Source organism: Mauremys reevesii, linkage group 2 (genome assembly GCF_016161935.1).
Source record: "Mauremys reevesii isolate NIE-2019 linkage group 2, ASM1616193v1, whole genome shotgun sequence".
In the NCBI taxonomy this organism is placed as follows: Eukaryota; Metazoa; Chordata; order Testudines; family Geoemydidae; genus Mauremys; species Mauremys reevesii.
In genome coordinates, this window is record NC_052624.1 from 284,039,800 (window position 1) to 284,054,370 (window position 14,571).

The 14,571-nt window shown below is 52.5% G+C and overlaps 2 protein-coding genes across 3 annotated transcripts in view; one reads left to right on the forward strand and one right to left on the reverse strand.

Moving 5' to 3' along the window:
- EEF1D (eukaryotic translation elongation factor 1 delta) overlaps positions 1–2,413 on the reverse strand; it is a 34,160-nt gene extending 31,747 nt beyond the window's left edge. Inside the window, exons 1-3 of one of the 2 annotated variants that reach the window (XM_039523265.1) lie at positions 2,344–2,367; positions 490–535; positions 327–378 (exon numbers count right to left, since the gene is read on the reverse strand). In XM_039523265.1, the coding sequence (XP_039379199.1) occupies positions 327–352 (26 nt within the window). In that variant the 5' untranslated portion in view covers positions 353–378; positions 490–535; positions 2,344–2,367. Of the gene's footprint in view, positions 1–326; positions 379–489; positions 536–2,343 lie in introns of both variants that reach the window. The other variant, XM_039523266.1, reaches the window with a different exon arrangement.
- A 473-nt stretch (positions 2,414–2,886) lies between these two features.
- On the forward strand, positions 2,887–6,958 carry TIGD5 (tigger transposable element derived 5). The gene has a single exon (XM_039523267.1). The coding sequence runs from the start codon at positions 2,937–2,939 to the stop codon at positions 5,163–5,165; it is 2,229 nt and encodes a 742-aa protein (XP_039379201.1). The 5' UTR covers positions 2,887–2,936; the 3' UTR covers positions 5,166–6,958.
- The last annotated feature ends 7,613 nt before the right edge of the window (positions 6,959–14,571 follow it).

Below are 14,571 nucleotides of genomic sequence, written 5' to 3' on the forward strand. Positions count from 1 at the left end.
TACAAGTGAAAACCCAGAGTGGAAAGAGAAATTTGGTAGTTAGTTCAATTATGTGCACATAAGCAAGAATCAGTTTAGTTAAGCATTTGATCTCACTAATGAAATTACCAATCCAGCTACCTGCAGTACTTTTTGTGGGGAGATTGCAGAGTGTTTCAGGACATAAATGAGCAAAAGGATTGCCAGTCAGCCAACAAAATGACAGTTGGGACCTCCCAACTATGATTCCTTGAAACCTTGACATCCACCCCCAGGTGATTAGCAACCAATAATCAGCACCTAAAGTCACTCAGCTAATAGGTGCAGAAAAGCAAGTCTGGAGATACCTGTCACTGGGAAAGGCAGGCTCCATTTGCTCCTCCAGACAAGTGTGTAGTACTGCAGAAAATCAGTTGGAAAAGGATAAGAAATAAGTTAGTAAGAAAAAATATATCAACTAGTATCGGAAAATTAACAGAATAGCAAGTGGGGGAGAGGAGAAAAGTATACCTGTAAAGGAAAGGAGCAAAGCCAGACAGAGGAAAAGAATATGTACCTGAAAAGAAAAGTAGAAGTGAGCAAGGAGGCACATAGGGTGCATAACCAGAGAAGGTAATAAGGAACATCTGGCCAAGCCAAGCAACTCAATAGTATTTCTCCCATCTGTAACAGGATAGACTTTTTAATCCAATCAATTCCAAAATTTCAGGGAATGTTCTAGGCATCAATGGGCAGAACCCTATTGATTTTGGTGCAAATCAGAAAGCCAGAAGGGAGTAGAGGGGACACACAACCCCCTGCATTTAGTTAGCAGAACCTGCAGTTTTAACCACATCTGTAATTGTCTATAGATGTACAAGCTGGTTGATAGCAGCCATTATTGGGGGGTGAGGGGGGCTGAATGCCAGGAATCCCTGAAAGAGGAGGAATTGGAGGATGAAACACAAGTTTATGCAAGGAATGGAAAATGTAAGGAGCCCCTTATGCGTGCAATGCACTCAGATTACAGATACAACAAACCATGAGAGACTCTAGGTAATAACTATGGTTATGACCAGAATAAATCAGGATTAAACAGAGATTATGGAGTCAGATTGCTACACAGCAACAGAAAGTGCAAGAACAGCAGCATAATCCTGTGATGTTCAGGACAGCCTGATCTGTTACAGAGCTAAAAGGAGGTTGGGGATGATCAGCAGCTTGCTGGATCAGGCCCTTTCTTAGGGAGTGCTCAAGGATACTCCATGACAGATGGGCATAGCATCAGGGAGCTAAAGTACCTAAATAAGAAGACCCATCAGATTTTGCCTGACTTTGGATTTTCAGTGGAAAGAGCCTGAAGTGCCAGCAGAAGTTACCAGACTGAGAGCTGCTGAAAAGTGAGTCAGCACCACAGAGTTCACACACCCCTCATCTCTGGGCTGCTGGCACACAAGACAGAGCTCCCTGGTTGTGAGGGGAGCACCAGGCAAACAGGCTGATGCTCACAGAGAGGGTGCAGGGGGAAGGGAGGATTCTTTGGAGGACCCTCCTATAATCCTTCCTGGGACCACCTGCATCCACAACTGAGCTCCTCAGCCGTAAGGGAAGCACAAGCTCGTAGCGAGGGGGAAGGAGTTTTGGGAGGCTCACCTATGATCCCCCCCCAGGACTCTGCTCACAGCACAGTCATGGGGGGGGTGGGGGAAGGATTCTTCGAGCGACAGAGTCCCTGCTGCCACTCGCTATCATCCCCCTCCCCCACAGCAGGGCTCTCTGGCTATGAGGGCAGCATATGATAAGCAGGATGGTGGACACGGGCAGGCATCGGGGGAAGCAGCGAGACACAGAATCCCTGCCCCCACCACCAGAAGCACCTGCCCACAGCAGGGCTCCTCGCCTGTGAGAGAAGCGGCGGCTGCTCGTGCGGTGGAAAGGAGCCTTGGGGGCACAGAGGGATGCAGATGAAGCCCCCTCCCGCCATAGGCCACCCCTCCAAGCCACCAACACCCACGGGGAAGGTCCCTGCCCCGCCCCCACACCACCAGCCCCCACGGGGGAGGCCCCTGATCCCCAAACCACCAGCACCCACGGGGGAGGTCCCTGCGCCGCCCCCACACCACCAGCACCCACGGGGGAGGCCCCTGATCCCCACACCACCAGCACCCACGGGGGAGGTCCTTGCCCCGGCCCCCAGCCCCCCCGGGGGAGGCCCCTGCCCACGAGGGGAGCACGGGGCTGCTCACGGTGGGGGCGGGGAGGCTGCCGGGGAACCCGCCTCAGCCCCATGGCCCATCCCCCTCCCGCGCGGTGCCTCCCCCGGGCCCGGCCGTGACCCCAGGCCTCTCCACGCCGGCCCGGCCCCCGCGGGGGCTCCGTACTCACGCGGCGGGCGCGCAGCTCTACTCGGCCTCAGTCAGCAGAAAAGAAGCCGCGCTGGCCGCGCGGGGGATTGTGGGTCGCGGCGCCGACCAACCGTGGCTAGAGGGAGGGGGCGCCGGCTGGCGGCGGCGGCTACGCAGAGCGGGCGCGGGAGTGGAACAGTCCGGGTGGGGAGTGGGTCTTTGCTGTGAGGGGAATGGCCGCTTCTGTGGCAGTACATCCCCGGCCGCGGCGGGGAACGGAAAGGGCCGAGGGATTGGACACCCCCTGTTGCGACAATGGAACATTCCGGCGAGGGTGCCGGCAATAGGAATTACAGCCTGCCACAGAGGAGGAGTCCAATGGGTGGGGGGAGAACAGGACGTTCCACTTGGGGGGGTGGGCGGAGCAGCGACGGCGCCTGCGCCGCCGGCCCGCCCTATCGGCTCTCAGGGGCGAGAGAGGAGACAAAAGACCTTGGCTCCCCGCCCCCACCCCCGGTTATAACGCGCCCCCCCCCCCCGGGCCGGGCCGGGCCCGTCCGTCTCCCCAGGACTGCGCAGGGCCGGGCGGGTTTATGGCTGCCAGCGGCCGCGGCCCCGGCGCCGGGCCCCGCCATGGATCCCGCCGGGGAGCGCGCTGAGCGGCCGCAGGCAGCCTCCCGCATGGCCTGCGGGCAGGGCGCGCTGCTGCCCCCGGCCACCGGGGACCCCTGCGCCGGGCCTGCGGGAGCCGCCGAGGCGGAGACGCTCCCCGGACGGGACGGGCGCCAGGCGGCCCCGGGGGCGACCGGGCAGCAGCAGCAGCAGCAGCAGGGCCTCGCCGGGGCTGGAGGAGCCGAGCCGCCGGGAGCCTCCGGTGGAGCCGGGCGGACGGAGCCCGCTGGAGCTGGAGGAGCCGGGCAGCAGGAGCCGTCCCCCGTGTGCCTGGAGCTGGGCGAGCCCGGGGCGGCGGCGCGGTGCCGGCGGGGCGGGGGGCCCCCCGGGCGGGGCCCCGCGGGGCTGTCGGTGAAGATGGCTTTCCGCCGCGCCTACTCCATCAAGGACAAGCTGCAGGCCATCGAGCGGGTGAAGAAGGGCGAGCGGCAGGCCTCGGTGTGCCGGGACTTCGGGGTGCCCGGCGGCACGCTGCGCGGCTGGCTCAAGGACGAGCACAAGCTGCGCTGGTTCCTGGACCAGCTGGGCGGCGAGGTGGGCACCCAGCGCAAGAAGATGCGCCTGGCCAACGAGGAGGAGATCGACCGGGCCGTCTACACCTGGTTCCTCACCCTGCGGCAGCACGGCGTGCCGCTCTCCGGGCCCATCATCCAAGCCCAGGCCGAGGCCTTCGCCCGCCAGATCTACGGTCCCGAGTGCACCTTCAAAGCCAGCCATGGCTGGTTCTGGCGCTGGCAGAAACGGCACGGCATCTCCAGCCAGCGCATCTATGGCGAAGGCGGTGGAGGTGGAGGGGGGGACCCCGCCGCCCCAGGGACCCCGCCACTCAAGGCTGAGCTGGAGCCCGGGGCCCCCTCTTCCACCTTTCCGGACCCTTCGCTGCTCCTGCCCCCGCCGCCTCCTCCTCCAGCCGCTGCGGCTCCTTCGGACGGGGGAGGCTACGGGGACGAGCAGATCTACAATGCCAATGTAACTGGACTCTACTGGAAGCTGCTGCCAGGCCAGGCTGGAGAGCTGCGGGCCCATTCCCCCCGCCTGCAGGCTCCCCCCCGTCGGAGGCTGGTGGTGAAGGAGTGCGTCACCGTGCTGCTGGCTGCCAACCTGACTGGCTCGCACAAGCTGAAACCGCTGGTGGTTGGGGGGCTCCCAGACCCACCCAGTCTCCGGCACCACAACCAGGACAAGTTCCCGGCCTGCTACCGCTACAGCCCCGAGGCCCGGCTCGGACCTGCCCTTCTCCGGGCCTGGTTCTTTGAAGACTTTGTGCCAGGAGTCAAGCGTTATCTGCGCCGCAGCTGCCTCCAGCAGAAGGCGGTGCTGCTTCTCAGCAGCCCCCCGCCGCCCTCCGGTGCTGGCCCAGAGGAGCCACCCCAACTGCAGACCCCAGATGGCTCCATCCGAGCCCTCTTCCTCTCCAAGGCTGCGGCAGGGGGCAGCTCAGCTGGAGGGGGAGGCCGTATCCCAGCCCCGCTGGAGCAAGGCGTGGTGTCCGCCTTCAAGCAGCTCTACAAGCGGGAGCTGCTGCGATTGGCTGTGTCTTGCGTGGCCAGTGGGGGAGGCGGCCCCGCTGGGGGGCCCGGCCCAGCCGGTGGTGGGAGTGGCCCCCTGGACTTTGTGCGCTCTTTCCTGCTCAAGGACATGCTGTACCTCGCTGGCCTCTCCTGGGACCTCATCCCTGCTGGCTCCATCGAAAAGTGCTGGCTGCTCGGGCTGCGTGCTGCTTTTGAGCCCCAGCCTGGGGAAGAGGAACAGGGGGAACCACTGGGTGGGGATGGAGGCGGTGGGGACAGCAAGGTCTTCAGCGATCTCACCCATCTGGCTGCCCTGGCCTATAAACGCCTAGCACCCGAGGAGGTGGCCGACTGGCTGCACCTGGACGATGCGGCACCAGGCATGGAGGGGGAGGATGGGGAAGGGGATGGTGGAGATGAAGGACCTGGAGGCTGTGGTGGGGATGAGGAGGAGGAGGCAGCAGGGGTGGATGCAGGCAGTGGGGGAGGCAGTGGAGTGGAAGAGGGAGGGGATCCCCCACTGCCCACGGCCCGGGAAGCCATCAGGGGCTTGGAGACAGCACTACGCTGGCTGGAGAGCCAGGACCCCCGGCAGGTGGGACCACTCAAGTTGGTGCAGCTCCGCTCCCTCATTAGTATGGCCCAGCGGCTGCACCCAGGGGGTAGCTCAGACTCATAGGGGGTGCGAAGGGGACTGGAGCTGGTCAGCCGCCTACTGCTGCACCTTTGGGGGTGTAGCCCCACCAGACTCCCATGGGATGGATGGGGACTAACCCCACTCTGCAATGGGACTGACAATGGGGGACCCAACCCCCCCCCATCATTGCTAGGGAGTGGGGTCTAATACCTCGTGGGGTTCAGATGTCCCTCCCCCTGGGGCTACCCCCCTGTCACTGAGGGGTACGCCTACTTCCTGGGGCTAATAAGGGGGGATAACCCACCGTAAAATGCCATCACTTGAGGGCTATTCCTCACTCTAAACATCATTGGGAGGTGCTATTCCCTACTCATGGAACGTAGGGGGATAATTCCCAGCAACATCACTGGAGGGCTAATCCTTACCCCTGACATCAGCAGATCCCCCAACCCATGGGGCAGAGGCAGGGGGACCAATCTCTGTATCCAGTGTCGCTGCAAGGAAGGGGCTTACCGCCATTCTCCTGGGATTGAGGGGAGACTAACCAACGTCCCTGAGAAGGGCTGAGGCGGGGGACTGGCCATCAGTGGGACAGAGAAGGCATGCTGCCCCCTAGCTTGACTGAGAGGAGGGGATTCTCCCTCACAGGAGTGGGACTAATGAAGATGGCGGAGCTATGAGATGGTCGGCAGTAAGAATCCTGCTGTGAGGGGAAGGGGGCCTGCATGGCTACACACGCCAAGAGAGGCTCTTCCTTCTCAAGTTGTAAAGAGGAAAACAAATGCTGGGCAAGGAACGAAGCTAAACAGATAGCTTGGCTGCAGTCTCCCACGCAAAGTTCTGTGGAGATGAATCCAGGTGGCAGCAGCAGCAGCCTCACTGTCCAGACCCAAATCATCAATGGACTGTAGCTGCTACCAGGATGTAAACTGGCAGCCACGTGCTTGGGTATCTTTTTGTAAGAACTAATGTTACACTCTGGCGAGGGCTGGTCATTCATACCCTTCCCATTTGCTAACTGGTTGCTTGTTAAGCTAGGGTGGGTTTAAAACTGGGGTGGGTTTTACATGCACTGGATTAGAACCGGTACGCTCTGGGCTGGGGGTACTCTTAATAAGCTACAGGCCACCCCGAGAGCTGGTGAGCTAATGTAACCTCCATGGCTACTTTATGTGCACAAGGGATGCTATAGCTCTTAAACCATGGATACTTCAGACTCTTTAAAAATTAAAATACCGTTTTTTGCAATCATAGCAAAATAGTTAAGCCTGGTGGCTAGGAAGAGAACGAAATTCCCTTCAGCGGTGGGACATTCTGCAGGCAGCAGATTCTTGGTTTTGCCTCTATAGAGGCTGTTATAGTGAGGCAGCTTGTAACATGTCCTGCAGCTGGAGCGAGGCAGGAATTGGAGGGGCCCACAACATTTATATTAAAAAATAGAGGCATGAGATTCTAATTGGAATCTTTTTTTTATTTTTTGGCCTGGTTTTAAAAAAAATACTTTTAGTCTGGCTAGTTAGCAAAAATAAAAAATAGTTAGTTGAATAGTCCTGCATTGTGGCAGGTGGGGATGGATACTTAGCCATCTTTTCCATCTCATAACATAACTATGAAGATCTAATCAATTTCTGTTCCACTGGGGGAGGGGGGGTTGGTAAATCGTCCCCTTTGCAGGATGTATAGTGAAGCAAAATAGATTTTAATGTGACTTGTCTTCAAATGATGTGGCAATTATGCTTTTGATTTAACCCTTGAAATTGCATTAACTACATGATTCTCCTAAATTTGTTTCAATAGGCAAAGTCATCCGGTTACCTGTTTAAAAAAAAAAACAACAAAAAAAACACTGGCTGCTCTGAAAAATAATCTCTTGAATTGTAGTTCAACTCTTGCTTCTGAGCCCATGAACTAATACTGAGACTTGTTTACAAAATAAAATCTCATAGCTTGAGACCAAGAAGAGTGAATAAATTGATACCGTTGCCTTATAATCCTGGTTTTCTCCATTTGGATAATCAGCTCTGAATAGTGTCCTTTAAAACTGGAATTCCAGCTTCTGCTTTGGAGTAGCTTTATTAGGGACAGGTGAAGACTGCCTGCTAGCAAATGAAAGACAGTTAATTTAGGAAACAATAGAGAGACAAAAACTAGCACAAAACTGACAGTAGGGTTCATATTACCAGGAAACTGGCTTTTCAAAAATATAAAGGTAAATTCCACTACAGTAATGTTAAACACTTAGATTACTGGAGCCATGTGCACTTTTTAAAAATATCTTTATTTTTGCTGTTCAATTTGCACTGTCTTCAGAGCCAGCATATGAAAATAGTTTAATCAATTTCGGTTTTCTCACTGTCACATACAAGCATATGGCAGTGTTTGAGTTGTGTACACTATGGGAAAGTTTTAAGTTACACAATTACACTGATTTACTTACTTTAATTATTTAAAAATGATTTCTACTACGTTTTGTAATTTTTTTTAACAAAACTTAAATTTTCACCTTAAGCTACCTATATCACTTGAAAATAGGTCAGCAATTTGTATATTGCTGAAAGATATCCTTTAGTCAAACACTAGTCTGGCTCAATACAGAGGTCATGTGAAATTATATGGCCTCTCTTGTACTGGAGGTCAGATTAGGTGATCTAATAGTCCCTTTTTGGCCTAAAATGTCTGTGAATCTCTACGAAGATTTAAAATGTCACTCTGTTGATGATGCATGTGACAGAATAGACGCCAGCTCTCATGAGCTGCTTTATATGTATATGGCTAAGAGATGTAGGAATGTTTATCGGAAAAGTGATCTGTTAAAGGATGAGCCATTAACTACAAAAATCAGGATAAAACATGGCAAAAAAGTAAGTAGTACCTGGTTCAAAAAAATAACGTAATTGGAACAGATTTCCTTAAATCAGTAAGGATTTAACTTCAGTTTTTATAAACATTTTTGCTAAAAGCTTGTTTTAAAAGTACTCCCCCTCAGTCTGATGAGTGTCATAAAGAGAACCAGGAAAAGATTATTAGGAAAATACAATGAATGCTTGGGACTCAAATGGACTGTTTGAAGGAACGAAACCGATTTCCTTTGTTTCCACTACGGCAAATGGAAAGGCCCCACCCTAAAATTTTTAGTTGGTGGGAGCAAAGTGCAGCTCAGAGCTTGGCAAGATGGAATATTACATGCTGGGACATGTAGTCTCTGGGTTGAGCCTCTTAAAAATGACAGTGGCTGTAAAATGTTTTTTATGTAACTTAGGTTCATCCCTCAGCCTTCCAGCACGCTGCCAGCATTAGTCCCAGTTGGGCAAAGGTTGGATAGCACTGGGACACATCTGTATGGAAACTAGGGGTGGCTAAAGCAGCAAGCTGAAAGTTGAAACAACCACCAGAGGAGCAGCGAAATCCACTGGAGGAGAAGATTCAAGAAGTTAGGAGTAATCAACGGTGCCATGGCTTTCAGAGGCTTGGGATGATGAGGATGGAGTAAGTGTTGTGATTTTGGTCTGGAAGAGAGCTCTGTCTCACTAGTGTGTAGAGGATGGGAGCCGGATGGAAAGTCAAGGGTCAAATTGGAAGGTGATGTCAGATCTTATTAAAGAAATCTGGACGATCCCATGTGAGAGGGGCAGGAGAGAGTCAGAAGTAGCAAAATGAGCTGGGGCTACAGGTGTGATGGAGGAGAAATGAAAATGCTGGTAGAATTGAAGAGAGTAAATTTGTAGTGGAGGAAATCCGCAGTGTCATGTGACTTACCCCAGAGATGATTAATACCACCTGAACAAGAGTGGAGACAATGGGTGTAGTGGTTTTTTTAGCTGCCATGTGGCTCAGAGGAGACCTGAGAAGATGCTGTCCCTGCCCCAGAGATCCGACAATCTAATATTTGCTGACATGAATGAAGGTGACAAAGAGGTGATGAAGTAAGCGAGGTACAAGCTGTACCACCACACTAATAAGCCATGTATGTATGTTCACAATTAGGGAGTATAGAAAAATTATTTGGAGCTCATTTTAGCAGGTTGGTGAAGTCATGTAATTTCTAGATAGGCAACAATCAGGAAACTTTCTACTGTTTTTAAGAAACATAAATAAATACTGGTAAACTTCAGGCCCTGTATGTTTCATCTGGGAACCTACTTGTTTTGAAATCCTTGGTGGTGAGGCTTCTCTTTGAGTGGCCAGCTGTGCTTTGCAGTACTAGCTGCTGTAAAAGACTCTTCCCTGCAGCCCCGCTCCCACCCAACCCCCTGAAAAAAACACCCAGTATGGCTGATTGTAGCAATCTCATTCTGGCGTGTATCTTTTCTGCCGTTCCCAACAGAGTCTATCAGTTACTGCTTCCAATCCTGGTCTTCGGGAATTAATAAAGCCATCAGTCAAGTGAAAGGTGTTTTTTCAAAAATTTTGTTATACTGAGGGAGAGCTGGTGAGCTGCACAGAAACAACACTTCATAAATCCATGATGACCCTCCTTGTCCTCTCTCTCACCCACTCACATACACAAATATCCTGGCATATTTCAGTGTGTCACCTTTTGGGAATCGCTGCTTGGGTGTCTTCAGGCCTAAATGTCAGCTCTTCTGTGTTGATGCTTCCAAGGAGCTGCTGCCCCTGAAAGAGGGGTTAGGGTCTGTATCTCCCAGGCGCGCTTTTGTCTCCCAGCATGAAAAAAAATCCTTGCGTTGTGCATGGGGGGAGAGGGTGAGAAGAGAGGAAAAAGGGATGGTATTCTCCCCACGTTACTTCCACAATTCCAGAGTACTTGGTTGTTTCTGTTAGGATGATCAGCAGCAAAATAGTTTATTATACAGATTCAGTGACTGGAGGGGACCAGTGAATGTTCACACCTGTTTTTTTAATATCCTGTTGATGTGCCACATAATCTTGCAGCTGCATGCATCAATTTTTTTTAACTTGTGCTTCTCCACTCTTAAATGTGGTTGCCATCTCAATATTGGCACGATGAGTCAGATTCCAAAGCCAGAAGGGACCATGGTGATCATCTCCTGACCTCCTGTATGTCACAGGCCAGGGAACGCCCCCAGAATAATTCCTAGAGCAGAGCTTTTAGAAAAACATCCATAGTGGTGCATTGTTGCCATTTCAGAGCTACTTTTTCAGTGCTGTGTTGGGTCTCAGTCAAAGTTATTGTTGCAGTAGTAAGGGCTGTGGTGTAACACTGACATCTCAAAATTTTGCCACTGAGTGCTTTGGGTATTGGCAGTCTTTGGAGGAGTAACTTAGCGGCAAACAGATTTAGTTCTAATATGTTTGTTACCCACTGGGAGGTTCATCCAGTGTGACTAGGGGCTGCTGCCTCAGCCAGCTACTTGATGGTACAGAATAATTCTCAGAGGCTGAAATGTAAGGATGGTGTGTTGTAATTCCAGTTATGAGAAACTTGGAGCTCTTGGTATGGGTCTATCATGAAGGTCTTTTGAAACACAGTTTAACTCCGTCCCCAAGAATAACCGCTCCCTTCCCCAGACATGGAATGGGAAGGCCTCTCATTTATGTCCCGTATTTCACCCTGTGAAGCACCAAAGTTCAGAATTACACAGCTAGGAATATTCTGCCTAGGAAGTGACTGGATTGTCAGAATCCAAATGTAGTGATCTGGTGGAATGGGGAGTGGTCCTGTCTGGGACTGGGAGTCAGGACACCGGGTTTCTAATCCTATCACTGTGGCTGTGGGGGGAGGGGAGGAGGGAGAATATGGTAGAGTCCAGGGGATACTGGACTCTTGGGTTCTGCACCAAACTCTGGTAGGGAGTGTAGGCTAGTCGGGGGCAGGGGTCCGAACTGCGTTCGTGGCTTTAGGAGGCAGTGGTGTCCGATCTAATGAATAGAGCAAGGGAATGGCAGACAGCCAATCTCTCTGCTTCCCTGTAGGAAAACATGTCCGTGTTGTTTGCTGGGGAGACCTGGGAAGATGCACCTCATTTTCAAGGAAGTCTTGGGGGCGCAGCAGCTGTGTCAGCTCATTTCTGTGCGCTCCAGTACCTCCCAAACACTGCCCTAAGCTTGCTTCGAAACAGACATTGAACTGTTGTAGCTGGTTTGTACTCAGTGGCTCCTTCAGCTAAGAGCCCAAAGCCTTACGGCAAGATGCTATTGAGTATAACACCTCCGTGTTGTACCAGTAATATGTAGCATGCAGAAAGAGCTTTTCATTGTCAAATTGTCTTACAAACGTTAACTAATGTAATCAGTGCAACTCTCAGAGAAGGAACGGTGCCTAACTGAGGTTTGTGAAATGCTCTGAGATCCTCTGTGAAGGGCTGGATTGGTTCAAAGCGGGTCCTCCCCTTGATGTGTGTACACAGTTCCCCGGGAGCAGAGGGTGCCCTTCCCAGAGCAAAGCTTGGGGATAAGCGAATGCCCCTTGAGGGCACTATCGGCTCTGTTCCAAGCCCATTGCAATGGGAGGAGGCTGCCCGAGGTCGCTGTGCTTTGGATCAGGCCGGTAGCGATGGGCCGGGATGTTGATGACATGCAGTGGCTGGTGTTCCCATGGAGTCTGTAGCCCTGGGAGGAATCTTGGCCCTCAGAGGGAGAACAGCAGCTGTGGGGGGGATAAATGGAGCATTCTGGTTCTGCCGCTGAGGATTACGCTCTGCTCAGGGGAGATGGAAAAGGCCAGTGAGCTCAAGCCCGTCCCCCTGGCAAGAGTTGGTCCCCAGGCAGAGCATATCCTATCCTTGATCTGGGTTGACTGTCATATACCAGAGGGCCTAGGGAGGTGCATTTCTCAGGTATCAGCTTCCTCCCTTTACTAGCACCGCACTGTCCCTCCCCCAACCCTCCCAGGCTGTATTTTCATGCTGATGGGCCACCACCTGCTCTCCTGTCAGTTGCAGCAGCTCGCTCCTCTCTCCTTCCTGGTAGTGCTGGGGGGCGGCGTGTGTGCGTGCGCACAGGCATTGTCCCTTCCCTCTCGGGGCACAGCAAGAGGCTGGCAGGAGCAGTAAGGGTCAGGTGCTGCTGGATGGAGTGGCAGGGGGCCTGCTAGGTCAGCCGTGTGAGACTGGTTGATGGGGAGGGTGGGTCCATATGGTGGACTGGAGCATTAGGCAGGCTGGAGAGGATGTAAGGGAAAGCTGAAAATCCATCTCAGCTGACCAGCTTCACCACCTCTGGTGAGTCAAGGCCACCCACGAGAAGAACCTATGGGCCATCTTCTTTAGGGCTGGCCCGGCCCCGTTTCTCTCTTCCTACTCAGTGCAGTGCCATTTTCACAGCCAGGGGACTTGCTGCACTGCCACAAACACAGATTTGGGAGGCACTGATGAGGAACCCGCAAGCTTCAGCCAGTTACTGCCCTTCTCTGCCTCAGTTTCCCCATTGTAAAATGGGGATGACACTAAGCTACTTCTGCAAGGATGTGGGTGTGAGCAGGAAAATCAGCCAGGTAGAGTTTAGCCTTTCTGCACTGGAAACCAGATGATCATAATGGGCAGGAGCCCTCTTGATTCACAGATTCTAAGGGCCCAGTATGTCCATCAGGTCCAACCTCCTGCAGCGTGCAGGCCAGAACATTTCACCCAGCGATTGCTGAAGTCGAGGGAATGATTCTTTCCCTCCCACGTCAGTGAGTGCTAGTGAGCCCAAGAAGTTGTGATTGAACTGCAGCATCTGTCTGCACACTTCTGTGTCATGTACAGCACCTTGCACAGCAGCAGCACTTCCCACCAGAATTCACAGTGAAGTTGGTCAGTTTCAGGCATTGATGCCGCCTTGGTTTCTCCTGTTCTCTGCCTGTGGCAGGCCTCAGATTAGGCTTCCCAGGACTGAAAGGCTTTAGTTAGACCTAAGTTATTGGGGTCAATATCATGGGAATGACGTAAATATTTAATAGGGATCAGACTCAAGGGTCCCTTCTGGCCTTAAATGCTGCAAAAGAAAGATTTGTTAGTTTTAAAATCCCTTGGTTCAGTAAAAGGGGGCTGCTAGGAATGCAGAGGAGAACAGATCTATCCAAACCTGGGACCATTGTGTCACTCTGAATCAGCAAAGCGCTTCCCCTTAGCAAAAGGTGTTTATGGCTCTCACCAGAAAACAGAGCTGTTCCTCTCTGCAATACACTTGCTTGTGTAACCTTGCAAAGTCCTGTGTAGCACATGCCATAAACCAATTCATTAGGTCTGTGCCTTAAAAGGGAAATGTAAATCATCACAGCAGCTGACTGCCCCCTCCGCAAACCTCAGGATTTTATGTGCTCAGGAGACAATTGTTTTTTAGCTGGGTGAGTTTTCATTCAGCCCCAGGGTGGGATATAAATGTCAAACTAATTCTAACTGCTGGTGCTTCTGCAAGCCAAGAAGGGGAATATGCAATTATACCTATTTATAGCATGTGAGCCCAAGGCTGCTGCCCAGTGTTTTATTATGAAATGAAAGACTTTCTATGCACACTTTGGGCAGACATTCCATTGACTGCCTCCCTCTTCTCCCTGCACCCTGGTGCTTTCCGATGCCTCTCACTGGAGGACATTCAGTCTAGTGCGGAACAAGAGAGGGCCTTGAAGCACCAGCTACCTCCCTGTGTCCGAGGATCTCCAGCGCAACGCTAATTAGAAAGGAATGCATTCCCCCTCTGCCCCAGCGGAGTCTGGCCTGCAAGCTGCTCTCCAGCCCCTATTGCCATAGAATCCACTGTTACCATTTACTGCTGCTCTCCCTGCTTTCATCCCAGCACTCAGCAACCAGAGATCACTTCCTCCTTCATTCAGCAGCCTTCTCATTATTATTTCCAGGGCAAAAAGGTTCCAGCTGAGACCAGGGCCCCATCCTGCTAGGAGAACTGATCAGTTTTGTTGGAAAATGCCAATTTTGCAGAGATGTAGTGGTCTGACGCATTTCCAATGAACCAACAAGCAGGGTTTTGGCAGGCAGCTGGCAGGTCTCCAACCCACTCATCTGGTGGACTACAGGGCTTCCAGGGTCCATGCCACCGAGCAGGAAAAGAGCCACCCCTGGGAGCTCCAGTTGGCTCCAGGGCTCTCAGCGTTCTTGGCTACCCTTTCTGCAGCTCTGGACCCTGACTTGTCCCCTAGAGTCAGGGTCAGCTGGCTGCTCGTTCATTCGGAAAAATACTGAATCAAAACAGTTGGATTTTGCCGCAAAATAAAAAAAAATCCAGACTGTCCTTTTCCCTGGGAAATGGCATGTTTTTGAGTTTCTGTTCCAATTTGGAACAAAAACTTGTTCGAGAGGCCGAAGAATTTCTGTGCAGAACAGAAATTCAGAGTTTTGAGCTGTGAGGAACTGCACAGCCTCACACTGAGAAACAGTCCCTGCCCCGAAGAGCCCACAATCTAAACAGACAAGCCAGATGAAGGGTGGGGGGAAATGAGGCGCGTTCTCCCCCTTTGACAGGTGGGGACTGGAGCAGGAGATTTGCCCTGGATTACACAGGGAGGCTATGGCAGACCGAAGGACTGAAC